General features: G+C 36.4%; 2 protein-coding genes across 3 annotated transcripts in view; one reads left to right on the top strand and one right to left on the bottom strand.

Moving 5' to 3' along the window:
* tbc1d32 (TBC1 domain family, member 32) overlaps nucleotides 1-20,144 on the bottom strand; it is a 49,143-nt gene extending 28,999 nt beyond the window's left edge. The window contains exons 1-23 of one of the 2 annotated variants that reach the window (XM_077247079.1): nucleotides 19,823-20,144; nucleotides 19,128-19,323; nucleotides 18,876-19,037; nucleotides 15,178-15,355; nucleotides 14,972-15,043; nucleotides 14,735-14,860; nucleotides 12,980-13,058; nucleotides 12,767-12,870; nucleotides 12,618-12,679; nucleotides 12,367-12,517; nucleotides 11,751-11,810; nucleotides 10,962-11,064; nucleotides 9,875-10,012; nucleotides 9,683-9,772; nucleotides 8,750-8,892; nucleotides 7,525-7,652; nucleotides 6,626-6,827; nucleotides 4,214-4,293; nucleotides 3,909-4,047; nucleotides 3,491-3,578; nucleotides 3,089-3,207; nucleotides 2,486-2,605; nucleotides 1,251-1,339 (exon numbers count right to left, since the gene is read on the bottom strand). In XM_077247079.1, the coding sequence (XP_077103194.1) occupies nucleotides 1,251-1,339; nucleotides 2,486-2,605; nucleotides 3,089-3,207; nucleotides 3,491-3,578; nucleotides 3,909-4,047; nucleotides 4,214-4,293; nucleotides 6,626-6,827; nucleotides 7,525-7,652; nucleotides 8,750-8,892; nucleotides 9,683-9,772; nucleotides 9,875-10,012; nucleotides 10,962-11,064; nucleotides 11,751-11,810; nucleotides 12,367-12,517; nucleotides 12,618-12,679; nucleotides 12,767-12,870; nucleotides 12,980-13,058; nucleotides 14,735-14,860; nucleotides 14,972-15,043; nucleotides 15,178-15,355; nucleotides 18,876-19,037; nucleotides 19,128-19,282 (2,588 nt within the window). In that variant the 5' untranslated portion in view covers nucleotides 19,283-19,323; nucleotides 19,823-20,144. Of the gene's footprint in view, nucleotides 1-1,250; nucleotides 1,340-2,485; nucleotides 2,606-3,088; nucleotides 3,208-3,490; nucleotides 3,579-3,908; nucleotides 4,048-4,213; nucleotides 4,294-6,625; nucleotides 6,828-7,524; nucleotides 7,653-8,749; nucleotides 8,893-9,682; nucleotides 9,773-9,874; nucleotides 10,013-10,961; nucleotides 11,065-11,750; nucleotides 11,811-12,366; nucleotides 12,518-12,617; nucleotides 12,680-12,766; nucleotides 12,871-12,979; nucleotides 13,059-14,734; nucleotides 14,861-14,971; nucleotides 15,044-15,177; nucleotides 15,356-18,875; nucleotides 19,038-19,127; nucleotides 19,324-19,400; nucleotides 19,475-19,822 lie in introns of those variants that run through there. The other variant, XM_077247080.1, reaches the window with a different exon arrangement.
* Nucleotides 20,145-20,227: 83 nt separating this feature from the next.
* Nucleotides 20,228-22,986, top strand: hsdl1 (hydroxysteroid dehydrogenase like 1). The gene is made up of 4 exons (XM_077247082.1): nucleotides 20,228-20,613; nucleotides 21,537-21,982; nucleotides 22,075-22,293; nucleotides 22,491-22,986. Exons 1-4 carry the CDS (start codon nucleotides 20,394-20,396, stop codon nucleotides 22,560-22,562), a joined length of 957 nt encoding a protein of 318 aa, XP_077103197.1. The 5' UTR covers nucleotides 20,228-20,393; the 3' UTR covers nucleotides 22,563-22,986.
* Nucleotides 22,987-23,007: the final 21 nt, after the last annotated feature.

Raw genomic sequence — 23,007 nt, 5'->3', positions numbered from 1 at the left:
AGGCAACTTCCTCTGTACTAACGCAAAATGCCATATAAAGATTTAGATTCAGGCGGAATAAGGCAAACACACGCTAAGAAACTCACAGGAGACAGAATGTTTATTTAAAATCTCAATCAAAATTGACAATTCAATCTTAGCGGTCATGTATGGATTAAAATGATTAAAAACACTTTTTCATATCTATACTGTAAATGTTTACGCTCAAATAGAACCTAATCTCCTGCCATACTACAACTCTGGTTCTGGACTTGGAAAACATTGCCACATGCAAATAACAAGTAATAACTAACCATTTTATCACATAGTTAGGAGAAGTTAAAAGGGGAGGAGAAAAAGCTTCCTATATCTTTTGCTGTCAATGGCTGTTCATCCAATTGACCTCTACAGTATTTTGGCACTAACCTAACTAGGCAGATGCCAAAATGGGTAGGTTGCTTTGACATTTTCTCATCCGTGAAAAGCATCAATAAAACGACACAAGATAAAATAAAACGCAATAAAATAAATAGTTAATTTGCATTGAGCATAAACATTGTTTGCGCCAACAACACTGTGTTTTGTGCTGTGAATTATTAGCTGCTGAGAGTGTGAAACCACTGAATATATATTTGTAAATTGATGGTCTGTTCATGCAATATTAATACATGATTTTTTATTACCACCTTGTTCTTAATACTCAATTATTTTGCCCTTTTCAGAAACCTAGATTAAAGCCTCTAAAAAAGGCTCCTTATGAAATGTGGAAGGTTACGTTATGTTATACTCATAATGATAATATTGACATAATCCTTTTCAATATAAATACCACCGGTGGGGGGAAATAACTGGCACAGCACTATGCATATATGTAAATGTGAGATCAAGCTGCGGCAAGTGATCTAAAGTGCTGAACTTATTCTGTTTCTGATAGCTGAATTTATTTTTAAACTATGGGAATTCATTTACGTGAACAAAATGCATCAAAAGTGTTCCTTTTTAATAAGTAGGTGGATTACACCAGTCAATTCTACTTCCTTTGTGAGCCCAAGAACTCTTTCATATCCTGGTATCACCCTGTCTGGCATTAATTCAGGATAATCATAGCACAGAGAACACAAAGAGCTGAATCAATCAGCCATTGATCCCCAGAGAAGAATGAACAGAGAAAAAAAGTCTAATCAGATAATAAACCTCTATAAGGACCCTCTATGACTTCGGTGTTCTTCCTCTCCATTTACTGGTAGAGAGAAGTGAACTATTGATCTTACCTCAGGCCAAACGTGTGGGACTGCTCGTAGTTGAAAAGGGAGTGAATCTTTGCATCAGAGTTAATAATGATGAGACGGTCAATCAGGTCCTGACGGGAAGAGTGAGTGAGTCATTATCAAAAATGCATGATTTCAAAATAAGTGTGACAAAGACCACAGAGAGTTCAAAGACACACCAGTCAAAGTGTGCCCTCCAATGATCATGATTTGAACTGCAAATGAGGAAAATCTGAGCTGCTAGATTTCATATTCTTCAACTCTGAGAGTTTTACCTGTCTCTTCATCAATACTGTTTTATCAGCAGACACGACTTAGATATGATTTAGTCTTCTGTAGCCAAGAACCACCAACTTAGACTGGAAGACGCCGTCTGGCCATGTTCACCAACCACAGTTCATTTTGCTTTTATGTACTATTTAAAAACAAATAATGATAAAGCAGTCCCCTATGAATGGTTGGAAAAAATGGGAAAAAGGGAAATGTGTAGAGACTCTGTAAAATGATTAGTTAATATACATACTATCGTTGTAAAATTTAGAGTCAGTAAGATTTTTTAATGCTCACCAAGGCTGCATTTATTTGATTAAAAATACAGTAAAAACAGTGCTATTGTAAAATATAATGACAATTTAAATTCAAATGATTACATATTTGAATTGATTTTCATATATTAATGTATTAAAAAATTTAATGTATTCCTGTGATGCAAAGCTGAATTTTCAGCGGTCATTACTGCTGTGATTAGAAATAATTTTAAAATGCTGATTTGGCACATAAGAAACATTTCTTATTAAGAAATGTTATTATTACCACAGTTGAAAACCGTTGTGCTGCTTAATATGTTGAAAGTGATTATTTTTTCAGGATTCTTGATAAATAGAAAGATCAAAGAACAGCATTTTTTTAAATAGAAATTTTCGAACAATATAAAAAGTCTTCACTGTCTTTTTTGATCAATTTAATTCATCCGTGCTAAAAAATTTGTAAAAAATTAGTTTTTTTTAAATTCTTCATTCAGAATAAAACAACCTTGTATACTGTACAGTATATATTGATCATACCGCTCACGGAAAAAATCCTTCTTTCATACTGTTTGTATTGCGAAATCTCTTGATAGAAGTTAGTTATGTGAACAATAGGCATCAGAAGATCAGTGAACAGACTGTGGGCGGTTCATGGCTGTGAGTGGAGACTAAACATACATAGGCCAGTTTGGCTTTGTCTATTATACTCACTAAAACTGATGTGGCCATCTCTCTCAGATTGTACTCTGTCTTGTTAGGAAGCGCTCGATGTCCCAGCAGCTCCCACACAGCGTGAGGTGAAGAAAGTAGATTGACTAGAGACAAAAAGGACTACACACACACGCACACGCACACGCACACACACACACACACACACACACACACGCACGCACACACAAAACTCACTCAAACCATTCAGAAATATATCACCCATATTTGGGGTCAAAACAATGTCAAAAAGTATTTCGTTTTCTAGTGTTCGTCCTTAATGGTTTATTCAAAACAAAATGAAAAAGGTCTGCTTTCATAATCTTTTATTAAATGTAATAATTTGCTACTGGATAATGTTAACCAGGTAAAATGGGTTGTGAATGTAATTTCATATTAACTTTAATGTGGTTGGTGGGTCATTGTGCACACGGTTGCATTTATTTATGGAATTAATCAGTGTAGCTTTTATAGGCAGACTGTGGACATTGGCAAATCAAAGCCTTATCCATAGAATCTCAATGAAGTATATTGCTTCTAAATAACTGTAAATAGCAAAACATTTCTGAATATTAATTGCAAGATAAATGATAGGGGAGTCAGAACCTTGAGGCAGCTCCTGTCAATAGGGTCCATTGGAGTAGATTTCGGATGGACCACCCTCACATCCTCTCGACCACACTCCAAGGCTGACCACAGCTCCACCACGATTGTCTGTAAAAACCCTGCAAATCCACTCAAAGTTCAACTCCTTTAACAGCCTGAAAACCTAGTTTCCATGTTAAAACATTTCCCTTGAGCAACGTTGTCTCAGTGACTAATGCCGTGCATGAGTCCTTAATCAATAGTACCAGGAAATGTAATGATTGCAGAAACACTACCAATGTAATTCAGTATTTTTTTAACATGACCTTTGCTGTCTGAAGCTGTCAGGAGAAAATATGGAAGATGTTTTTCTTAACTCTCTTGATGTAGATGAAACTGGTCATAAATAATACTTCTAGCTACCTGAGCTTTGCAAGGCCACAATGCCTGGGGCAGTCGAAGCCACCTGGGTCACCATCACACCATAACCAAACTTCTCACACCTGCTGACCTAAGATAAGAGAAAGAATGGAGGAAATACACATCCTTCAAACTCCAGAGTCTGGAAGTATGTAATGTCTAGTGCAAAATGTCCCCAATGGCAAGTGAGTAGACTCAAGTAATGAAAACTTGTGCATAAATGTACACTACAAATTGATTTTATATACGGTTCATAAGGGTATTATTATATTATATTATGAAAAGTTATGGTGGCCACCATGTTGAGATCACATGACCACACTTTTTGGGTGAACTGTCCTTTTAATATATATGTATCACTAGCCACTAATATTCTTTATTAGAATAAAATGCATTTGTAAGTGGCATCTGATTATATTACCTGTAGTTTTTTGGTGAATCTTGAGAACATGTAGGTGACGCACTCGTTAATGGCTCCAGTCTGTTGGAGGAGCAGAAGTCCTTTTGGAGTGGCAGCAAAATTCAGCAGGTTGTCCAACAGCATCTCTTCCCAGGCCACTCTGTAGAACCAGGATAAAAGATTCAGGAAGACAGTTAATTATTTCTTGTTCTTGTAGATTATTTCCCACAAAACAGCATTGGCAGGCCAGGCTCGAGTTTAGCACAGAAACAAACAGCTTGTGCAGGAGCAGGAGATCACTGGAGGCATGATGGAGAGATACTCACACGCTCTGCAGCTCCTGGGAAGCCAGCACTGGGGGAGCTCCAGGAACAGGAGTGGGAACTCTCTCTGACATTGAGCTTGTCTGTGGGGGAAGAGAATTTGCTGTCAGGCTGGACTGCTACACGGCATTCAAACCCATTGGCTAAATAATGAGACGACATGTTGAATGCAATGTTGATTCCTCACACCGTTCGAACTCAGTCTTTTTGAAGGCAGGGGAACCCCCGGGAGGTTTCATTAATGATGGCGCAGCACTTTACTGCTGCTTCTGTATTCTACAGATTCTCTTCACACAGCCCAGAGATTGGACGTTCAGCAATCCTTCCAACATTAATACCGTTTCGCTTGGGGAACAGACACTGCAGGTTCTAAAGCAGCGGTTCAGAATAAGATAAAGAAAAAAATGGAGGCTTGATTTTGGCTGTGAGAGGACTGATTATAACAAAAAATAAATTTTCAATAAGCAGAATTCTGTTTTGTTGAAAAAGGCAACTGGAAAAAACATTTTTACTGAAATTGTATTATAGTTTATCTTTAATACAATTTTATTCAGCAAGGTGCTTTAAATTGATCAAAAGTGACAGTAAATACATTTTTATTTTTTAGAAAAGATGTCTATTTCATATAACATTGATAATAATAAGAAATGTTTCTTGCACCAAATCAGCATATCAGAATGATTTCTGAAGGATCATGTGACACTGAAAACTGAAGTAATGGCTGCTGAAAATTCAGCTTTGCCGTCACAGGAATAAATTACATTTTTTAAATATATGCAAATAGAAAACAGTTATTTTTAAATTGTAATAATATTTCACAATTATTACTGTTTTTATATCAGATAAATGCAGCCTTCCTTGGCAATTGTAAAAGACTTATTTCAAATCATTTTTAAAAAGTCTTCCTGACCCAAAATCTTTGAACGGTAATATCTTTGGCAGTATGAGACAGTCAGATTCCCAGACAAGACCCAGACGTCTTTTCATAAAACATTACAATATCAGCGATAGATATTTTATCTTTGATTAAAGGATTACTAATTAAAGTTACCAAATTTCTGAGCCACTGACCTCATGACACTCCTAGACTAGTTAGATGACTAAATTAAGATGCAATTCTGGCTTTTATATAATCATTGATAGGATGATTAAGATAAAACTTACTCTAAATGTGTGCTTTTACCTTTCATTGGTTTACGTTTGAATATATAGAGTATAACATTTAATGTATATAACATTCATAATAAATGTAGCTGCAGCAGCAATTAAAGGGGTTCAAGCATTTTAAGGCCTTTAAGCTTATGTATAAAACAATATTATGATTTATTTAGCAAGCATGTAACCACTTTAATATCACCAGAAGAAAACACCATTTACAGCCAATACAGGCAATTTACCATAGGAAATATACTTTTAAAAGCTTTTTAAAAGTTATAACCTATGGTCCGATCACGCTAAGGCGCTCCCCGGTGACCGAATTCTTTTGTATTTCTCACAGACCTCGAAATACAGTACGTGAATGTCCTAAAGGCAGTCTTGGCACCATTGACAAAGACACCGCATGCTGATTTTCAATTAAATCAGACTTAGGGTTGCACAGTTATAGCCATCTTAAAAAAAATGTCCATGTTATAGAGCCAGCCAGTCACAGCGTCCTTTTTCACCGGACCACAGAATGAGCTCTAACATATATGTTTGGTGAAAATATATCATACCGGTCACGAGTTATAGCCACTTTAATAAAAGTGGCTCCATCCACTTCAAACATTTTGGCCCTTAAGAGACCGTGAATAGAAATTTAAAAAAAAATTGGTAATTATTGACAAATAGAATAAACAAATAGGTTTGGTTCCGATTGGGCCAAAAACCTAGGACTAGTCCGCAAAAGTAGGTTTTTCAAAAAATCTACTACGCTATGCGATTGAGCGCTTAATATAAACCTTTTTCAAAGGTGCTATGGCAGGGGTCGGCCACTGACACGAGATGTGTATGGATTTCATTTAGATCAAGTCCCTCGAACTTCCACACAGATTAACATTTTGAGGCAATCATTCCTCATAGTCACACAGCCTGTTTTATTAAATTAGGAGCTATACATTACATACTATTATACTATGGTCTGTCAGAATACTTGATTCTGATTGGCTGTTCAATAAAACCATTTAATGCACAGGTAATCAGTTGAATCCAAATCAGTTGAATTCTCATTGTATTTTAATGCGCCGTTTTCATTGAAGCGCACACACGGGAATCACGCTGTGCACACACTGAAACATTCAGGAGCAATTGTAGGTTTAAAGCCCACAAGGTCATCACAATTTTATATTTACTATATTGTTAGTCTGGATAAAACATTCAGCCAAAGAGTACATTGGTAATAACTGAACTAGTGAAGCTAATGTGTAGAAAGCTCACCGTTCTCCAGGCTTTAGCGATGCATTCATGCAGGGTGTATGGCCGTAGAACTTGCAGCCCCTCGCAGGTGTTGTACATCTGCCGACAGACGAAGATAAAGGCCCCGCTCACAGCAGTAGAAATCTCCAGCTCACTGAACACATGCAGCTCTTTTGCCAACAGCCTCTGAGTAAACTGCACAACCACATGTGCAGCTGAAATACTGTGGAAATAACAGCACAGCATATTAGTACCATGTTATTCCAATTTGATAAAATATTAAAGTGCCCGGATCTGTGAATGTTATTTTAGAAATGGAAACTGTGATTTTAACTGGGTGGTCAAATGAATGGTGGTATAGCATAGTGGATAACAACATGGGCAATTCTATTCTATATTATTCAACTTATTTTAAACATATGAGTAGGTGCAGACATTTGTAACTTGAATGTGCAAGGCGTCTGGTGTCATCAGTTTCCAATTATTTTAGCTGTACAGACACAGCCTATTATGTTGCTTGATATTGAAAACTGGTATTTGTTATAATATTATTTGTATTTATTATCGTAATCATAAACACACTGATTTGTAGCGCAAACAGTTATACCCTTTACTGGTATAACTCTTTATTATAGAGTTATTCTTTGTTATTCTTCTAGTTATGTACCTATAGTAGCTAATAAATCGGAATTCTCAAAGCTTTAATGGCATTCATCTTTTGTTTCTTTTACAGAGTATTTTACAACTCATCTCACTAAAGACACTGGTGTCAAAGGGTCCTTTATTTTATTAAGAAGCTCATCCTTTCATTCTATGCATGCTGATGATATATATGGTGCAAGTGCTGACTAGCTCGAGATGGCACAAGCAGGAAGAAAAAATAATGAATGTAACCTGAGAGCAAAATTAGATTTACTTACCTTTCACCCTCGGCCGAGACGAGATTTCTGTCATAAAGCAGGAGTGATAAACCTCGTTCAGTGGAAGCGATCCTCGCCAGGGTGTCTGCTATGTGAGTCAGGGCACTTTCTAGGGAATTTAATTTGGGCTGCAACAAAAGACAAATTGAAAATGCTTGGGGTGAACAGTATAATGCGTATAAAATGCTGCAGATGAGCTCCCTGATGAGATGTTATATAGACGCTTACAGTTTTAGTTCAGGATTTAAATTAACCGGTTTCTTCTGTAGTGAAACTGTAAAAATATTCTGTTTACGAATTCGATGATGGCACATCATGGAAATGGCATCAATTCCTCTCTTATATGTACAGTCATAGAGTTGCTCTAAAATCCATTAGTCCTATATACTGTATCTTTTGGTCTTTTGAAATAAAATAACATACCATGTACAGTACACTGACATTCAAAAGTCTGAGGTCAGCAAGATTTTTCTTTTTTTAAAAGAAATAAACAGAAAGGATGCATTGAGTTTATGACAGTAAAGACTGTTTTCAACATTGATAATTTAAAATGTCTGATTTCGGAAGGATCATGTGACACTGAAGACTGGAGTAATGATGCCGAAAATTCAGCTTTGCCTTCATATATATATTACTATTTTATATTTTAATTATATATTTCAAATGTTACTACATTTATTGTATTTTTAACCAAATCAATTCAGTCTTGATTAGCATAAATATTATCTTTAAAAAATATTTAAAAACTTTATATGATACACATGATGTGTGCATATGATGCAAAAGTTATATGATACACATGTTACAAAATTTTGCAAAAATGAGCAAAAATGGCTCGTATTGAAATTGTCAAGGTTGTACACACCCTGTATAAAGTGATGCATGTAAAGTAGTATGTTACCATATGTTTTTTTAAATAAATAAATAAAATTAAGAAAAAAAAAGAAGGAAATCATCATAGAATTAACATATCAACAACATATTACCATAAAACTACCTACATTAGCATGCCTATTCAGTATTCAGGAACTTTAGCCGCTATCATGGACGAGAATGTGCACTATTTGTGAAAATCATCACACAAATAAATTCAATGAAAAAAGTAAAATACTACAAGTAGGAGTAGTAGAATATGGCCCCTGTAGTAAAGCAGAATTCACATTTCATAATTATGTCTAGACTCTTGATAACACATGTGCTGATGAAGGGTTCATGTTCAGCTGACCAGCTTTCCTTTAAGCAGGGTGATAACCGGAGCCAGCAGAGTCTCTATAACAGGGATTTGGTAGAGACACTCCACAGCACACTCAGTACGGTCACACAGCGTCCTTAACACCTCCATCACAAGATGAGTGGGAGACAGGGAGTCTAGAGAATACACAAACACAGACATGCATACATAGCTGTGATAACTCGTTGGGAGTTTAAAGAGACCTCTGTTGGTGGCCTTTAGTTTTACTGCAGATATCAGTTAATGAATGATCTTAAGTGCAGCACAATGTCCGACAAAGACAAACCAAGAGAAAAGTAGTATTTCTTCCAGTGTAAAAAAAAAAAATCTACCTCTTTTAAAAAATGTTATGTAACTTGATAAGTGATCTGTGATTTACGCTACTTGGTTAAAGCCTGGTTCACCTGAAAATGAGAATTCTGTCATCATTTACTCCAAATTCGTATGACTTTCTTTCCTCTGTGGAACGCAAAATGAGAAATGTTGAATAATCTGATGGTCTCTTTTTTAAATACAATTTCCAAAAGTCATACAGGTTTGGAACAACATGAGAGTGAGAAAATAATGATTTTTTAATTTTTATATTGGTGAACTACAATTTGCCTTTAAATAAGCATCCAAATCAAGATAATCACTGGAACTGTATAAAGTGCAGTCCTGTACATTTTCATGATAAGATTGAATAAGTTATCCTCCCAAGTAAGTAAGTTCATTAACCCAAGGAAGACATAATAGACCCTTGTTCTGATACAGTTGTGTCACTGTGAGAAGGAAGATCTGGCACACCCATATTAGCACTAACAATTACATAAAAAGGTCATAAAAAAAATCACACACTTAGACACACTCCTTATGGGCAGGCGTGGTTGAGTTTCTGATATAGAGTTAATCAGAGTTTACTTTGGTATTCTTATGACGCACACGCACCTGAATGTGGCGTCTCACCACAGGATGGTTTTGGGTGTTGGTATATGATATTGATCAGAATCACAACCAAGTCGGTCAAAGTTACCGGATCTGAAACAGATGAAAAGTTTAACACGTTCAACACATAGAGATCGTTTAGCGAGTCAGACTTGTTATTCTCAAAAATGATTGCTTCCTCCCATCCAAACTTACCTCTCCGCTTCTTCACTTTAATGGGGAAAAGTTTCCTTCCATTAGTGTACATCACAAGCCTCCCGAGCACACATAGCGAGTGAACGAAATAAACAAACTCCAGCTCTTTAGAAGTGTAGAGAGTTCTCCGAGCAGGGCCTGAGGGGCAAAACACAAGAACATCTCATTCGCAGAGCATGCTCTAAATGGATTCAGTCATTTTCATGTGACCTCCTGTTTCTAAATTAGCACTGAAATAAAAATATGAATCTTTACACAAACCTGAGTTCAGAAAGGTTGCATATTCAGAAAGTAGTTTGGGTTATTTACTGGGTCTCACAAAACTCGTAAAATACATGTTCAAGTCCCATAACAAAAATAAATAGATATTAAATTATATAGACCTTATGCACCAGAGAAACAAGCACGCAGAATTTTGTGTTTGAACTTTAGTTTTTGCGTCAGCTCTGTATATTTCTATGGCATCGCTATTGAAGAGTATTTAGCTGGTGAAGTGGATGTACTTTTTGTTACGTTAACGAAAGTTATTAAGAGCATTGTAATATTTTTTTTAATTGTCAGCATGTCATCAGTACATATTTCTGTGATATTCACCCAGTAAGCAATTGTACAAGTATTTTGACCTTTTAAAGATAAGGTAGATTGATTCCACCGAAATATGACATCTGAAATCTATAGTAATACTACATGAGTGAACTTAAAAGGGGAAGAATCATAACCCTGATCACAGAAACTAGATAAGCGTCTTTTGAATACAGCTGATGTGTTACAGCTGTGGGAGGTTTGAAAGTCTGGTAGCTATGACTTGTGTATACAGCAGAAGAGAACGCAACCAGTCAATACTGTGTGCATGTTTGGGCGTTTTGTTTTTTCATGTGAATCTTCCAGCTACAATACAGAACCCGAATTCTGGGAAAGTTTTTCACTGTAAGTCCACAAACCCTTGGAATTATCTCTGGCAATGATAATCAAGCTAGTTGACCATGAGAGGACAGTCTGTACCAGCACACAGGGGAAAACATAAGCCAGGTTGTCAGATAAAGTACGATACTGCATGTGAACATTGTGGGCAAAAGTTCAGTCGTACCAATCTGCTGATGTTCCAGGCTGTGGATAATTTCCAAGGTTTCCTCTCTTACTGAATCACAAGAATCGAAGTAATAAATGCACTGCTGCAGAGCATTAACAATCTGGGAAAAAAAGATTAATAATCACTTGAACACATACAGTACTATTATTAGAGACACTTGAAAAACTGTTCATTTTACCCATTTAAACCAGCCAGTGAATATTGATTATGTTCGGAATAGTATATTATCATACTACAAAGTATACAACAACTTATGCAATGTACAGTATTAATATTTTTAGTTTGATGCCGCTAAACATGCTCCAGAGTATCTGCAATTTTTTCCAAATCAAATGCAAGGCTTTTTAAGACCTGCACAAATTAAATTCCATATAAGAGGGCAATGTCTATTTTATACTAAACCATTAAATGATGATTAAAAAACCTTCAAAATTAAATAACTAGTTCAAAAACAGGTTGACAAAAAAAGTTTTATAAAATGGTAAACAATTAATTTTAGCTTTCAAAAATTCATATTTAAGACTTTTTATGCCCTTAGATTGAATAAAACTGAATTGAAGGCTTTTTAAGACCTTTTAAGGAGCCGCGGGGATCCTGTGCTCATCATGTGACAACAATGCAGTATAATATTGTTTGAAATTGTCTATTGTATTGCTTTACATATTATCCCCCAAAAAAATCCAGTTTTCAGTATGCTAGTATTCCATTCTCACTGGATTGTATGGTTAAAGCTAGAAGTTAGCGTTCACAGCCATTGGTTTGTATATACCACATAGAATCACTCACCAAAGACTTGTATTTCCTCTCAAGAAGTCTCAAGACAACGGTTCTGCTGTAGTAGCCATGCTAGAAAACAATATTTAGACATCAATTTTTAAGTCTATTCTGATCGTTTGAGTAAAGAAATCATTTTTAAATCAGTATTGGATATATTTTCCAGTAAAGATACCTAAACATCCTTAAAAGAAGATACATTTACTTGAGAAGAAAAACTGAATTTCAGAGAATATATCTTGAATTGCGTTTTACTCTTTAGTGTTAAAAGGCCTGTTCACACCAAGAACATCAATCAATGTCAATCAACCAATCAATATCAATCTATATATTGGAAATTGGACATGGAAAAACAACTAGGCTAAACGAAAAACGCCTAGTGGGCGTTCTCACTACTGGTTGCCTAGTAACATTTACAAGTGACATTCATAGATGTTTTTTCATGTTGTAGACACCAAATCAGTTTTCTTGTCGTTAAAGTATCGGAACGTTAAACCGCTAAAATAACTTCTCCATCTAGTTATTCTCTCCATCTAATATTCTCCATCAAAATTGACCAGAATTCTCCTTTAATTTAGAAAATGGCAGTCGTGTGTTTTGTTTATTCTTTGATAAAAACTTGGCTCACCATCCATTTCTTAAACCAGGTGGCTTTGATATCCAGCAGAGAGATTAAGTGTATAGGCTCTAGGGATTTCTCTGAGCCGGGACTGCTCATGCCTTGTTCAGAATGCAGAGCGAGAAGAGAGAGGGTGTTCTCAATTATTTCCTCCATGTACCTAGAGCACAGGATGAAAACTCATTTATTTTCAAGAATCTGACACCATCAAGATATAGTATACAATATTTTGGAAATGAGATTGAAACATGAAAGCTCACTTCTCAGGATGTCGTATCCAAAATGTTGTCACTTCCTTTTGAAAGTCGTTCATTAATCGCATCTGGAAAGACCAAAAAGAAACAAGTTAATCTATATACAAGCAACCTAAACTTTATTCATATGCAAGGAGAAAAGAAATGACATATACCTGTTTGAGGAGACGGGCCATATCTGCTCTGTTCGCATCAATACTTGAAGAACCGCTGGGAAAACTCAACTTGTGGTACAGGAAATGAGCCTCCAAGCTTTTTGCTGAAAAGAGATGTTGACACTTGATGAGAACGAATTGACAGACTGTTTATTCTCATATATACTGAATATTAAAACATTGCATCCTGCTAAAGTAAGTTTAAACTATTACCAATGCTAGCGTAGATATCCTTGGTCACATTTAATGGAGAAGACGAAAATGTTTTTGCAAAAAACTGGAGGACTTTATCCTGTGAAAACAGAATATATTCATGACAATGTTATTTTCGTATCATTGAGATATTAAGTATCTCAATTATTTTTATTAGTGTTTTGTTTTTGTCTATTTAAATTTTTATTTCAGTTTTAGTTTAATTATTTTAGTAAATCAAATTAAAATGAGACATGTTGCTTGGGCAACTAGCTGACAGAAAATATGTCTAAAGGATGGAATACACTGCAAGTCTTTTGCTCAGATTTTCAGATTTACATGTCAACAATAGTTACAGAAAGTCTGCGCCATTCTGCAGATTTTAGGCAGTTGGAGTTTTTTAGTTTCTCAATTTCAGATTAGGTTTCCATCCAGTTGGAGGATATCAAAACGTTTGACATTTTGATCCAATTTTAGAATACATATCGTAGTGTATGATGTGTAGCTGAAACCAAAGCTGTCCTCTATCTACCAGTGTTGAATTTCAGCTCAGCTCAGATAAAACAACTGACTGCGCCACTCATCTCTAACTCCTGTTGTAATCTGCAGAGTCCATTACAACCGCATCTACCCACCCAAGACCGCATCCAAATGCGCTTGGCTCATTTTTGTTTTTTCACAAACTGCCTAGGCCCGGTTTCACAGACAAGGCTTAGATTAAGCCAGGATTAGGCCTTAGTTATAAGGCCTAATCCTAAAGCCTTGATCCCTCATGATCAATAACCATAAACAGCCTAACTGTCAACACAGCACAACATAACCTACTGCATATTACATTATAACCATATATATATATATATATATATATATATATATATATATATATCCACCATAGGTGTATCTATTGTATGTATAAATACCTCTTTTTGTATTTTTGTATATTGTTGTATATTGTAAATTGTTGAATATTGTATATTGTACATTGTATATTATTTATTGTTCTGTTAGTGTATATGGTACTGTGAGTAATTGTGCGCACATTAGATGTGTAATCTATGCAAACGCTTGTTTGACAGCGTTTACGTCACATCTTGTCATGACTCCTATGTTGCTCGGAACTGCGTCTAAGAATTTCACCCACTGTTGCACTTGTGTATATGGTTCTGTTACAATAAAAGGATTTGACTTGTTAGTTCAATTAGGACATTTGAGTCTTTTTTATAAAGGTGCATTAAAAAAAAACATCACTTGTGTGCAGGCATCTTGAGACAAAACAATGGCAGTGACATATTTTAAGATTTGTCAGTGCAAGTTGCATTCAGTTAAAACAGCTCAAACTTGCATTTGAGTCTGAGACAAGGCTTAAGCCTAGAAATACGTATATTTTTTTAAACCTAGTCTGTGAAAATCAGGTCAGATTTTAAAAGTAGTGTAGTGAATTCCAGAGTTAAAGAATACTCTTGATTCAATCAAGTTATTCATGTTTAATTTTATTTCAGTTCACATTTATTTTATTTCAAGTGATGAACATATTTTTTATAAATTTAGTTATCTATAATAACCCTGATTCAAAATATTTAATAAACTCCCACATACTGTGTGGGATTCAATACTAACTCTGGAACGGGTCATGGCCTCCCGTTCCACATGAAACCACTTCTCTGCAAACTGCTTGAAAATGTTGGCCCTCATATTTCCACATTAAGCAGCTAGGGAAACAGTTTTGCTGTTTAGACCATGGCCAAGGTCAGTGCTTATTTAGCACTTAGCTCTTACGCTGAGCTCAGGGTCAGGGTCCGTCAGCGCAGCAGAGAGGTTTCGGCGCAGACCAGTCCAGCTTTCACAGCTCAGGACATCAGACGGAGGGGCATAGCACAGAGACTGCAAGGCTTCCCAGCGAACCTGCAGTTAAACACATTAGGATGGCTGCTTCATGCTGACTCAAAACCACAGTTCTCTCCTTTCTATAATTGAAACAATAGCAAGTGGGTGTATCAGAGAAGGAGCTTTCACCTCTCGTGGTCTACCGGGGTCAAGCTTCTCAGCGATGACTTGCAATTGTTCATGTTTGATAAATGCGTAGCTCTACGTGAAGAAATCAAAGATATCAGTTAGTGATTCAGTCTATGGTATGAAAAGCTGAGATAAACACTGTGATATGCTTTTTCAAAGAAAAAACTGGAGCCCCTGTAACTTATTTAAATGAATACAACAACAACCTGATTGAATGAAGAGTCGCTGTCAGAGCAGTTGTCAATGTAATGGTTGCTTGACTGTTCATGTTGGATCTTCCTGTCCATTTCCTCTTTCTTAAGCTGATCTTCCTCAAATTTATTGATTAGCGATTCCACAACCACCATCATGGTCTGTTTCAGAGTCTGCATCATCTGTTTATACCTACAGATATATAAAAAAGTCATGTTAACATAATTTTCTATTCAAGTCTGTGAGGAACTAAAAGTAAACATCATCGCTGCTTTCAAAATCGAATACTTTCCTACTATAAAATATGTGAAATAACAGTACACCAACAGAGTACTACGTCTGAATACATAGTATTCGAAAAACACCACGTGAAAAGTACTTGTATGACCTACTATTTCCATTGAATACTTCATATTCTGAAGTGCGCATTCAATGGGCACTTTACTATCCCATGAGGACACAGGAGAGGATTTATGAATGGTAGTGAAGCGACGCAACTGATGCCGGTAGGTCACGTGACAGTAACAACATGGCGGATGTACATCTGATTTTCATTCATACTTCCCATATTCATTTTACATAGAATATACTTTTTTAAAGGTTGTGAAGTAATTTCAAAGTCAAATGTAGAACCTACTCAGACAGTTTGTGCTTTTGGACACACCACATATCATTGATTTATTTGATTGATTGATATACCATCTCACTAAATTTATAGTGGTGAACTAAACTACCCATAACTCAAATACCATAATACCATAATCAAGTAATATATTTGAATACATCTAAATACACTACTAATGCACCATGGTTACTAACATTTTTAAGTAGATATTAAGCATTAAGGGGGCCGCTATCACACCTGTTCTAAAAAAAACTGGTTGTGATGTTCAAAATTTAGCTAACTACAGCCCTATTGCGAACCTGCCCTTTGTGGCAAAGGTTCTCGAACGAGTTGTTGTTGGTCTGTTACAGCAATATCTGTCCAATAACAACTTATTGGAACCGTTTCAGTCTGGTTTCAGATCTGGTCACAGCACTGAGACTGCACTTGTAAGGGTCACCAACGACCTACTTGTTACCGCTGACACTGGTGCTTGCAGCATTTTAGTCCTGCTAGACATTAGCGCAGCTTTTGACACTATATCTCATATCATCCTTCTTAACAGGTTGTGTGTGTTGTTAGGCATCTCTGGTGTTGTGTTCAAATGGTTTGAGTCCTATTTAGTAGATCTTTTTCAGTTATGTTTGCATGGGGAAAAATAAATCTGAGGCCACATTAGTTCAGCAGGGTGTCCCGCAGGGGTCAGTGCTAGGGCCGACTTTGTTCTGCATTTATATGCTCCCACTTGGTGACATTATTAGAAAATACGGTCTGGGGTTTCATTGTTATGCTGATGACACGCAGATCTATGTTAACACACTCCCGGATCCTAATCTTGCAATCACAGCTCTGAGCGCATGTATGGAAGAAATAAAGTCATGGATGCATGCCAATTATCTTAAACTTAATTAATCAAAAAGAAAATTTCTACTTGTTGGTATGCCGACAGCCTTGCACAAGTTTAACTGTCAAAATCTATTCACTGATTCTGATTTACTGGCCCCAGCATCACAGGTGCGAAATTTAGGTGTTATTTTTGATTCACATTTGTCTTTTGATGCCCATATCAAATTAGTTTCAAAATCAGCTTTTTTTCATCTAAAAAATATTGCCAGAATTCGGCCTTTTATATCCCTGCCAGAAGCGGAAAAGCTTATTCATGCATTTATCACGTCGAGACTGGATTACTGTAATGCACTAAACTCTGGTCTCCCTGATAAATATATTAAGAAATACAGTATATCCAAAACTCGGCCACACGTGTATTAACACACACAACTGTTCAGCAGCATATTTCCCCTGTTCTTTACGCACTCCATTGGATTCCAGTAACGCCACGTATCGATTTTAAAATCTTGATTTTAACATATAAAGCCATTCATGGGATAGCACCTGGATTACCTTTGTGATCTAGTTGTTCCTTACACCCCAAATCGTCCTTTACGCTCGTCTGACTCTTCTACTGTACAGCGGCCCACATTCAAATTAAAGTTGATGGGTGGTCGCTCCTTTATGGTTACCGCCGCACGCTTGTGGAATAAACTTCCTTTTGTGATAAAAAATACCCAAACTTTGGACTTTAAAAGGTCTTTAAAGACCCATCTTTTTAAAAATGTTTACTGTCTTTGAAGTGTATTATGTCTGGTATTATCTTGTATACCGTTGTTTGATTTTTCTGTTTTAATTATTGTTTAATTTCTTATATGTGTTTACCATACTGTGTAGCGCTTTGGGTTGGAGAAAAGCGCATTACAAATGAAATGCATCATCATCATCATCATCATCATTAAGCAGCACAAATATTTTGAAATGTAATAATAATAAAAAAAGAAGAAGAAAAAGTGAGTAAATTACATTTTAAAATATATAAAAACAGAAAAATGTTATTTTGATGGAGTTATATTGTAATAATATTTCAAAATGTTACTGTTTTAACTAAATGGTTGGCGAGCATAACTTCAAAAACATTTTAAAAAATCTTACCGATCCCAAGTTTTTAAAGGGTAGTGTATTTTGGAATAAAGTTAAAATATACATTGTTCATATAATGACTTAAAATATGTAATTTCATATTCTACTGTTTTGATTCAGTTATGTAATTCCCAAAGCTTTATGGGATAAGTAGTTGATTTAATCATAAATTACATTAAAAGACAGAACGTTGTTGCTTGTGTGAACAGCACATTTGCATATTTGCCGGAAAAGTAATTCTGGTAATTGTACGTTAATTTACTGGGATTACTGTGTGAAAGAGACTAGTGGTTTTAATATTGTGACTTATCCTGGAGATTGTTGGTTTGGTTTGGTTTGGTTCGGTTTGGTTCGGTTCACGACTTAGAGCTTTTTATTGATTTTTAAAAAAATCAAGCATCGCGTTAGTTCAAGCGGGCCACGTCAGCCAAGTTCGCATCAGCTGATAGCCAGCTGTTCATGGCGTGTTCCAGTCAGTGTCAACATCTATCACAGCGGCACATATAAACTCCCTTTCCTTCAGCATTTCCTCCATAGCATCGTTGTTTGCATTAAACTTCCTCCTCCAACCCCAACTCCACCCAAAGGACCTTTAATCATTTTTGTTTTGTTTTTCCTGTACAGTCATTCATTGCAAGCTTTTATCATGTATTTGTATTTTTTTACAACTCATGTAATTGAGTATTGTAATATGCATGCATTTACTGGATCTGTTCTGTACCCCAGGGGGGTTTGACTTGCTGCTCTCCCCGCTCTGTCCAGGCATAGCAGCATAGACAGGAGTAGGAGTTTTTGCCCAGAACAGAACCATACCGCCAACACTAACTGTATGCTATAATTGTAATAAATGTATATACTTGGCAAAGTGATCCTGGCTGAAATATGGGAACTTACCGAACTACTTTCAAAATTGCATTGCATTTATGAGAAAGCATCGAGTTACATGAAAACACAAGGTACTCTGACTTTCATCACAGCATTTCATCATTATTTTCAGTTTCAAAATATCCCTGGCAATGTTTACTTTGTTCATTGCATTGATGCAGATTCGTTTGCATCATGCAGTGAGCAAACTTCCACAAAATTATCTTATCATATAAAGAAACACATGGTAAGGGGAATTATAAAAACGCATACTGTGTGGACTCCCTAGTCCTCTTGGTAACAGCGTGAACCAGACTATCCTGTCCAGATCCAATAGCATGACTATCAGCCCTGGTAAAATTCTCAGTCTCTTCTTCAATAGCCGCTCCCAAACTGCTCTCCACATACTCCCGCAGATACTTCACAAACTCATAGCTGAAAAACAGAGGGAGGTCACAAAAACAGGTCAAACTAATAGTAATCACAATCAGACTTAACAGGTACTGGAAGAGGCAGATCTCTCACTTGTGAAAGTTCTTGTCAGTTTCCTCCAAATGAAGCAATATCTCTTCGGCACATTCTACCGATGGTGCTCCCGAGATTCTGTCTTTGGCACTTTTCAGGAGCTCTCGCAGCAGGGTCTGGAGCTCTGCCTCATCCTCGCTGGAGAACTGAGACATCGCTTCTCAGGATGTGTGATCTCTTCTCTACGGGTGATCTCCTGCTTAGAGAAGCAAGGTGTTAAGTAAGGTGTGTTTGGCTTATAGTAACAGTGGTGGGAAGTAACTTAGACAGTACCACAAAGTTTAGATTCCTGGAATGCTTTTAAAACGTGCTGGATACTTGTTGCCTGCTTTTCCTCAGCATCTGACCTAACCCATTAAACAATAAAACAAACACATAAAATAATTTGTCTATAAAAAGTAATTTCAAAATCATGAGAAACAAAGATTCATGTCAAGTGTGCCTGAATCTGATCAGTATATACCCTGTTTAGATGGCTAACTTCATAAAGCTAAAAATACGAAATATAGATACATTGTTAATAACATTTAGACTACCCTACATCGGAGTTACATCACATGCTAGCTAACAGTTATAAGTTATGCCATTAAATATTAAAACTGAGACGATCAGAATTCAAGTGTTGGCATTAAGCTTATATTTTCTCCTTAACACATTAATATTACACATTCAGCTCGAGGAGTTCTAAACATTACCTTCTATCATTTCACATCATGTCCAAACAGAGTTACATCGCTTCCATAACATTAGAAATCATCCATAATCGGACGCACAGAGATGTATATTTTCCGCTTAGCATCCGTTAGCACTACTCGTTTCTATGGAAACAAGCACAGCTGAGATGAAGCACCAGCAGTAAGCGCTTACAAAACACTTGTCATATGCAAAAATACGATTCACGGCACAACCGTATGAATATATTCCGTATCTATCAATATTTACGACAGCGAATATTACCAATTAAGACGATGAAACAAAAGAAATAAGAAGAAAGGTGATGTTTTCATGTGTTTGTTTGACGCTGACTGAAGACGCCAGTGTTGATCACGTGATGGGAGTATATCACGTGACTTTTAAATGTTCCGGGTTTCCTGATACACATGGTGATGTGACAAGACTGAAGAGGAGAATCTGGTGAAATAGTGCTTCTATTAACAAACATAGTCAGGCTTGTTGAGTGCGGATAAAATCATTGAATATAAAAGATTATTATTTTTCCATTGGCAGCTAGTTTAGAGTGAACAGTTGTAGAGATTTCAGCTAATAATGGCCGCTGTTGACAGCTTCCAGCTTTTGTATAGAGAAATTGCCAGATCATGCAGCTGTTATGTGGAAACACTGGCGCTCGTTGGTGCGTGTTACACAGCCAGCAAGGCTGTTATATTTATGAGGGACTGCTATAGTTTGATAAGGCTTCATTTTATTCCTCGTCTTGTGTGCATTAGAGATCTTAGTCAGCAATATGGACAATGGGCTGTCATATGTGGTAGGTTTCATCTAATTTATGCATTGAACCTTAATATATGTAATAATACTGCATAGTAGTAAAGCTTTTTTCCGACACGGAATAAAAATAAATAAATAGATTTTTAAAAAAGTAATTGCGACTTTTTATCTTACAGTTCTGACTTTTTTATTTAAGTTTATCTCAAAAGTTGAACAATTCTCTCAATTCTGATTAAAAAGTAAGAATTATGAGATATAAATCACAATTGCGAAGACAAAAGTCAGAATTGTGAGATCGATGAAAGGTCAATTATCTTTTATTTTTTAATTCAGTGGCATAAACAAAAACAAACCAAAAAAACATTTTGCTTGATGTAAACTCAGGGTACGTTTACACGACAACAATGTAGCTGCTAAAAACAGAAAAGTATTTACTTTATACAGATAACGACGTTGTCAAAAGTTCCCTGTTCAAACGAATCCGCGAAAACGACTAAAAACGCTTGTCAGGCCAGTATCTGGCGATGTCACTTTGTAAAGAAACTACTCTATAAACTGAACATGTACGCATGAGCATGACGTCATCGTTTTCACAGATTCCTGTTTTTGTAGTTACACGGGGACGATAACATTTTTGTTTTCAAAAACTTGCACCCCCAAAACGCTTTTTGTCATGTAAATGATCGACCAAAATGCATAAAATGTTAGTTTTTAGAACTCAGGGGGGAAAAGTCAGAATTGCTATGTTAACTCACAATTGCGAGTTTATAACTAAGAATAAACGTCAGAAATGTGAGATATAAACTAGCAATTGCAAGAAAAAAAAAGTCAGAATTGTAAGATTCAAAAATACGCTATTAGCCTACCTTTTTTATTACATAATTCCGTATTGGAAAGAAGCTTCAAAATCACACTGATATTTTACAGATAATTACCTAACTCACATGGACAACTTTTTCATAGGAGCTTCAGAGGAAATAGCAAAAGCATATGCAGAAGAACTGGCCAGGCATGGCATCTCTGTGATTCTGATCAGTTATGACATTAGTAATGTGGCTGAAACTGCCAAAGCCATCTCAGACGCTCACGGGGTAGAGGCCATTTGGATCGAAGCTGATTTCAGTCAGGGGTCCACGGCCTGCAGACCTATAAGAGATGCCATCGCCGGTAAAGATATTGGATTCATCATTAACAGTCTGGACGGGTCTCTGGACACCTCTCAAGACTTTACAGACCTCTCTGAATCTGCAGTGTGGGACACTATCAATAGAAATGTAGTGGCTGCCACTCTTGTCACCCGCCTGGCACTGCCTGCTATGGTGGAGAGGGGAAAAGGAGCAGTGGTCAACATTTCTGCTGGGCGTTGCTTTCGTCCGACTCCTAGAAAGGCTCATCTCTCTGCATCCACGGTCAGATTGTCTGTTTGTGTACCAATTTTCCATCCAAATATATGGTGTTTTACTTTGTCTCATGATTCAGGTGCGTTTTAAATTCCCCACAGGCCTTTTTCGATAACTTCAGTCGCTCTCTACACTATGAATATGGTAATCGAGGAGTCTTCGTGCAGAGTTTGCTGCCTTTTAGAGTTGCATCTGAAAGATCTGAGGGTTACGGTTCTACCGGCTGGCTGGTGCCAAGCCCACAAGTGTATGCCAGGAATGCTCTTTTAACTCTGGGCATCTCTCACAGAACCACAGGATATTGGCCTCACACCATACAGGTACATTTTAAGTCACTGTCAAGTCAAGTCAAGTCATCCTCATTTATATAGCGCTTTTAACAATGTAGATTGTTTCAAAGCAGCTTTACAGAGATAAACATATAATTTAAGGTAACACTGTAGTGAGTTACCTCTTTTAGGGAACATTTGCATTATATTTAGTGTTTCTTTGCTTCTCTGTTTCACTTTTTCTCTAGTTTGGACTGGTGCAGTGGATGCCAGAGTGGGTGTGGATTCTGGGATCACGTGTGTTCACGAGGGCCACCTGACAGGGATGTTTCTCCTCCAGGTGAAAGACCTGGTTTTTCAAATGGATGTTGCAGAGTTTACTTTGACCAATCTTATAACAAAATGAGTGATTAAAGTGTTGAAACTTATAATCAACTGTTCCTTTAACCCATCCTACTGCGTTCTTAAAGAAATGCCTCAGATTTTCAGTAAATCTGTTTGCAAAAAAAAAAAAAAAAAATCCCCTCCTTGTGCATTTTGCAAATCTCATAGTAATATATTTAGGAAAAAGGTTTTGTAAATTATTTATTTTTATTCCAAGTGTTTTTGAGTATACTGGCTATACTCAGCATTGACAGATCTTCATTGAACCATTGTGTAGCCAGTGTTTGGTTATTGCAGTGTATCTTATTTAGCTGTTGCAACAGTGAAATTATCAATAAATATCCTCAATGTCTATAAAAAGACTGTTTTATTATTGCATTT

The sequence above is a fragment of the Siphateles boraxobius genome, unplaced genomic scaffold, assembly GCF_051911475.1.
Source record: "Siphateles boraxobius isolate OS27281-9 unplaced genomic scaffold, OSU_SipBor_1 105, whole genome shotgun sequence".
NCBI lineage: Eukaryota > Metazoa > Chordata > Actinopteri > Cypriniformes > Leuciscidae > Siphateles > Siphateles boraxobius.
This window is presented reverse-complemented; position numbering and strand designations above follow the sequence as displayed.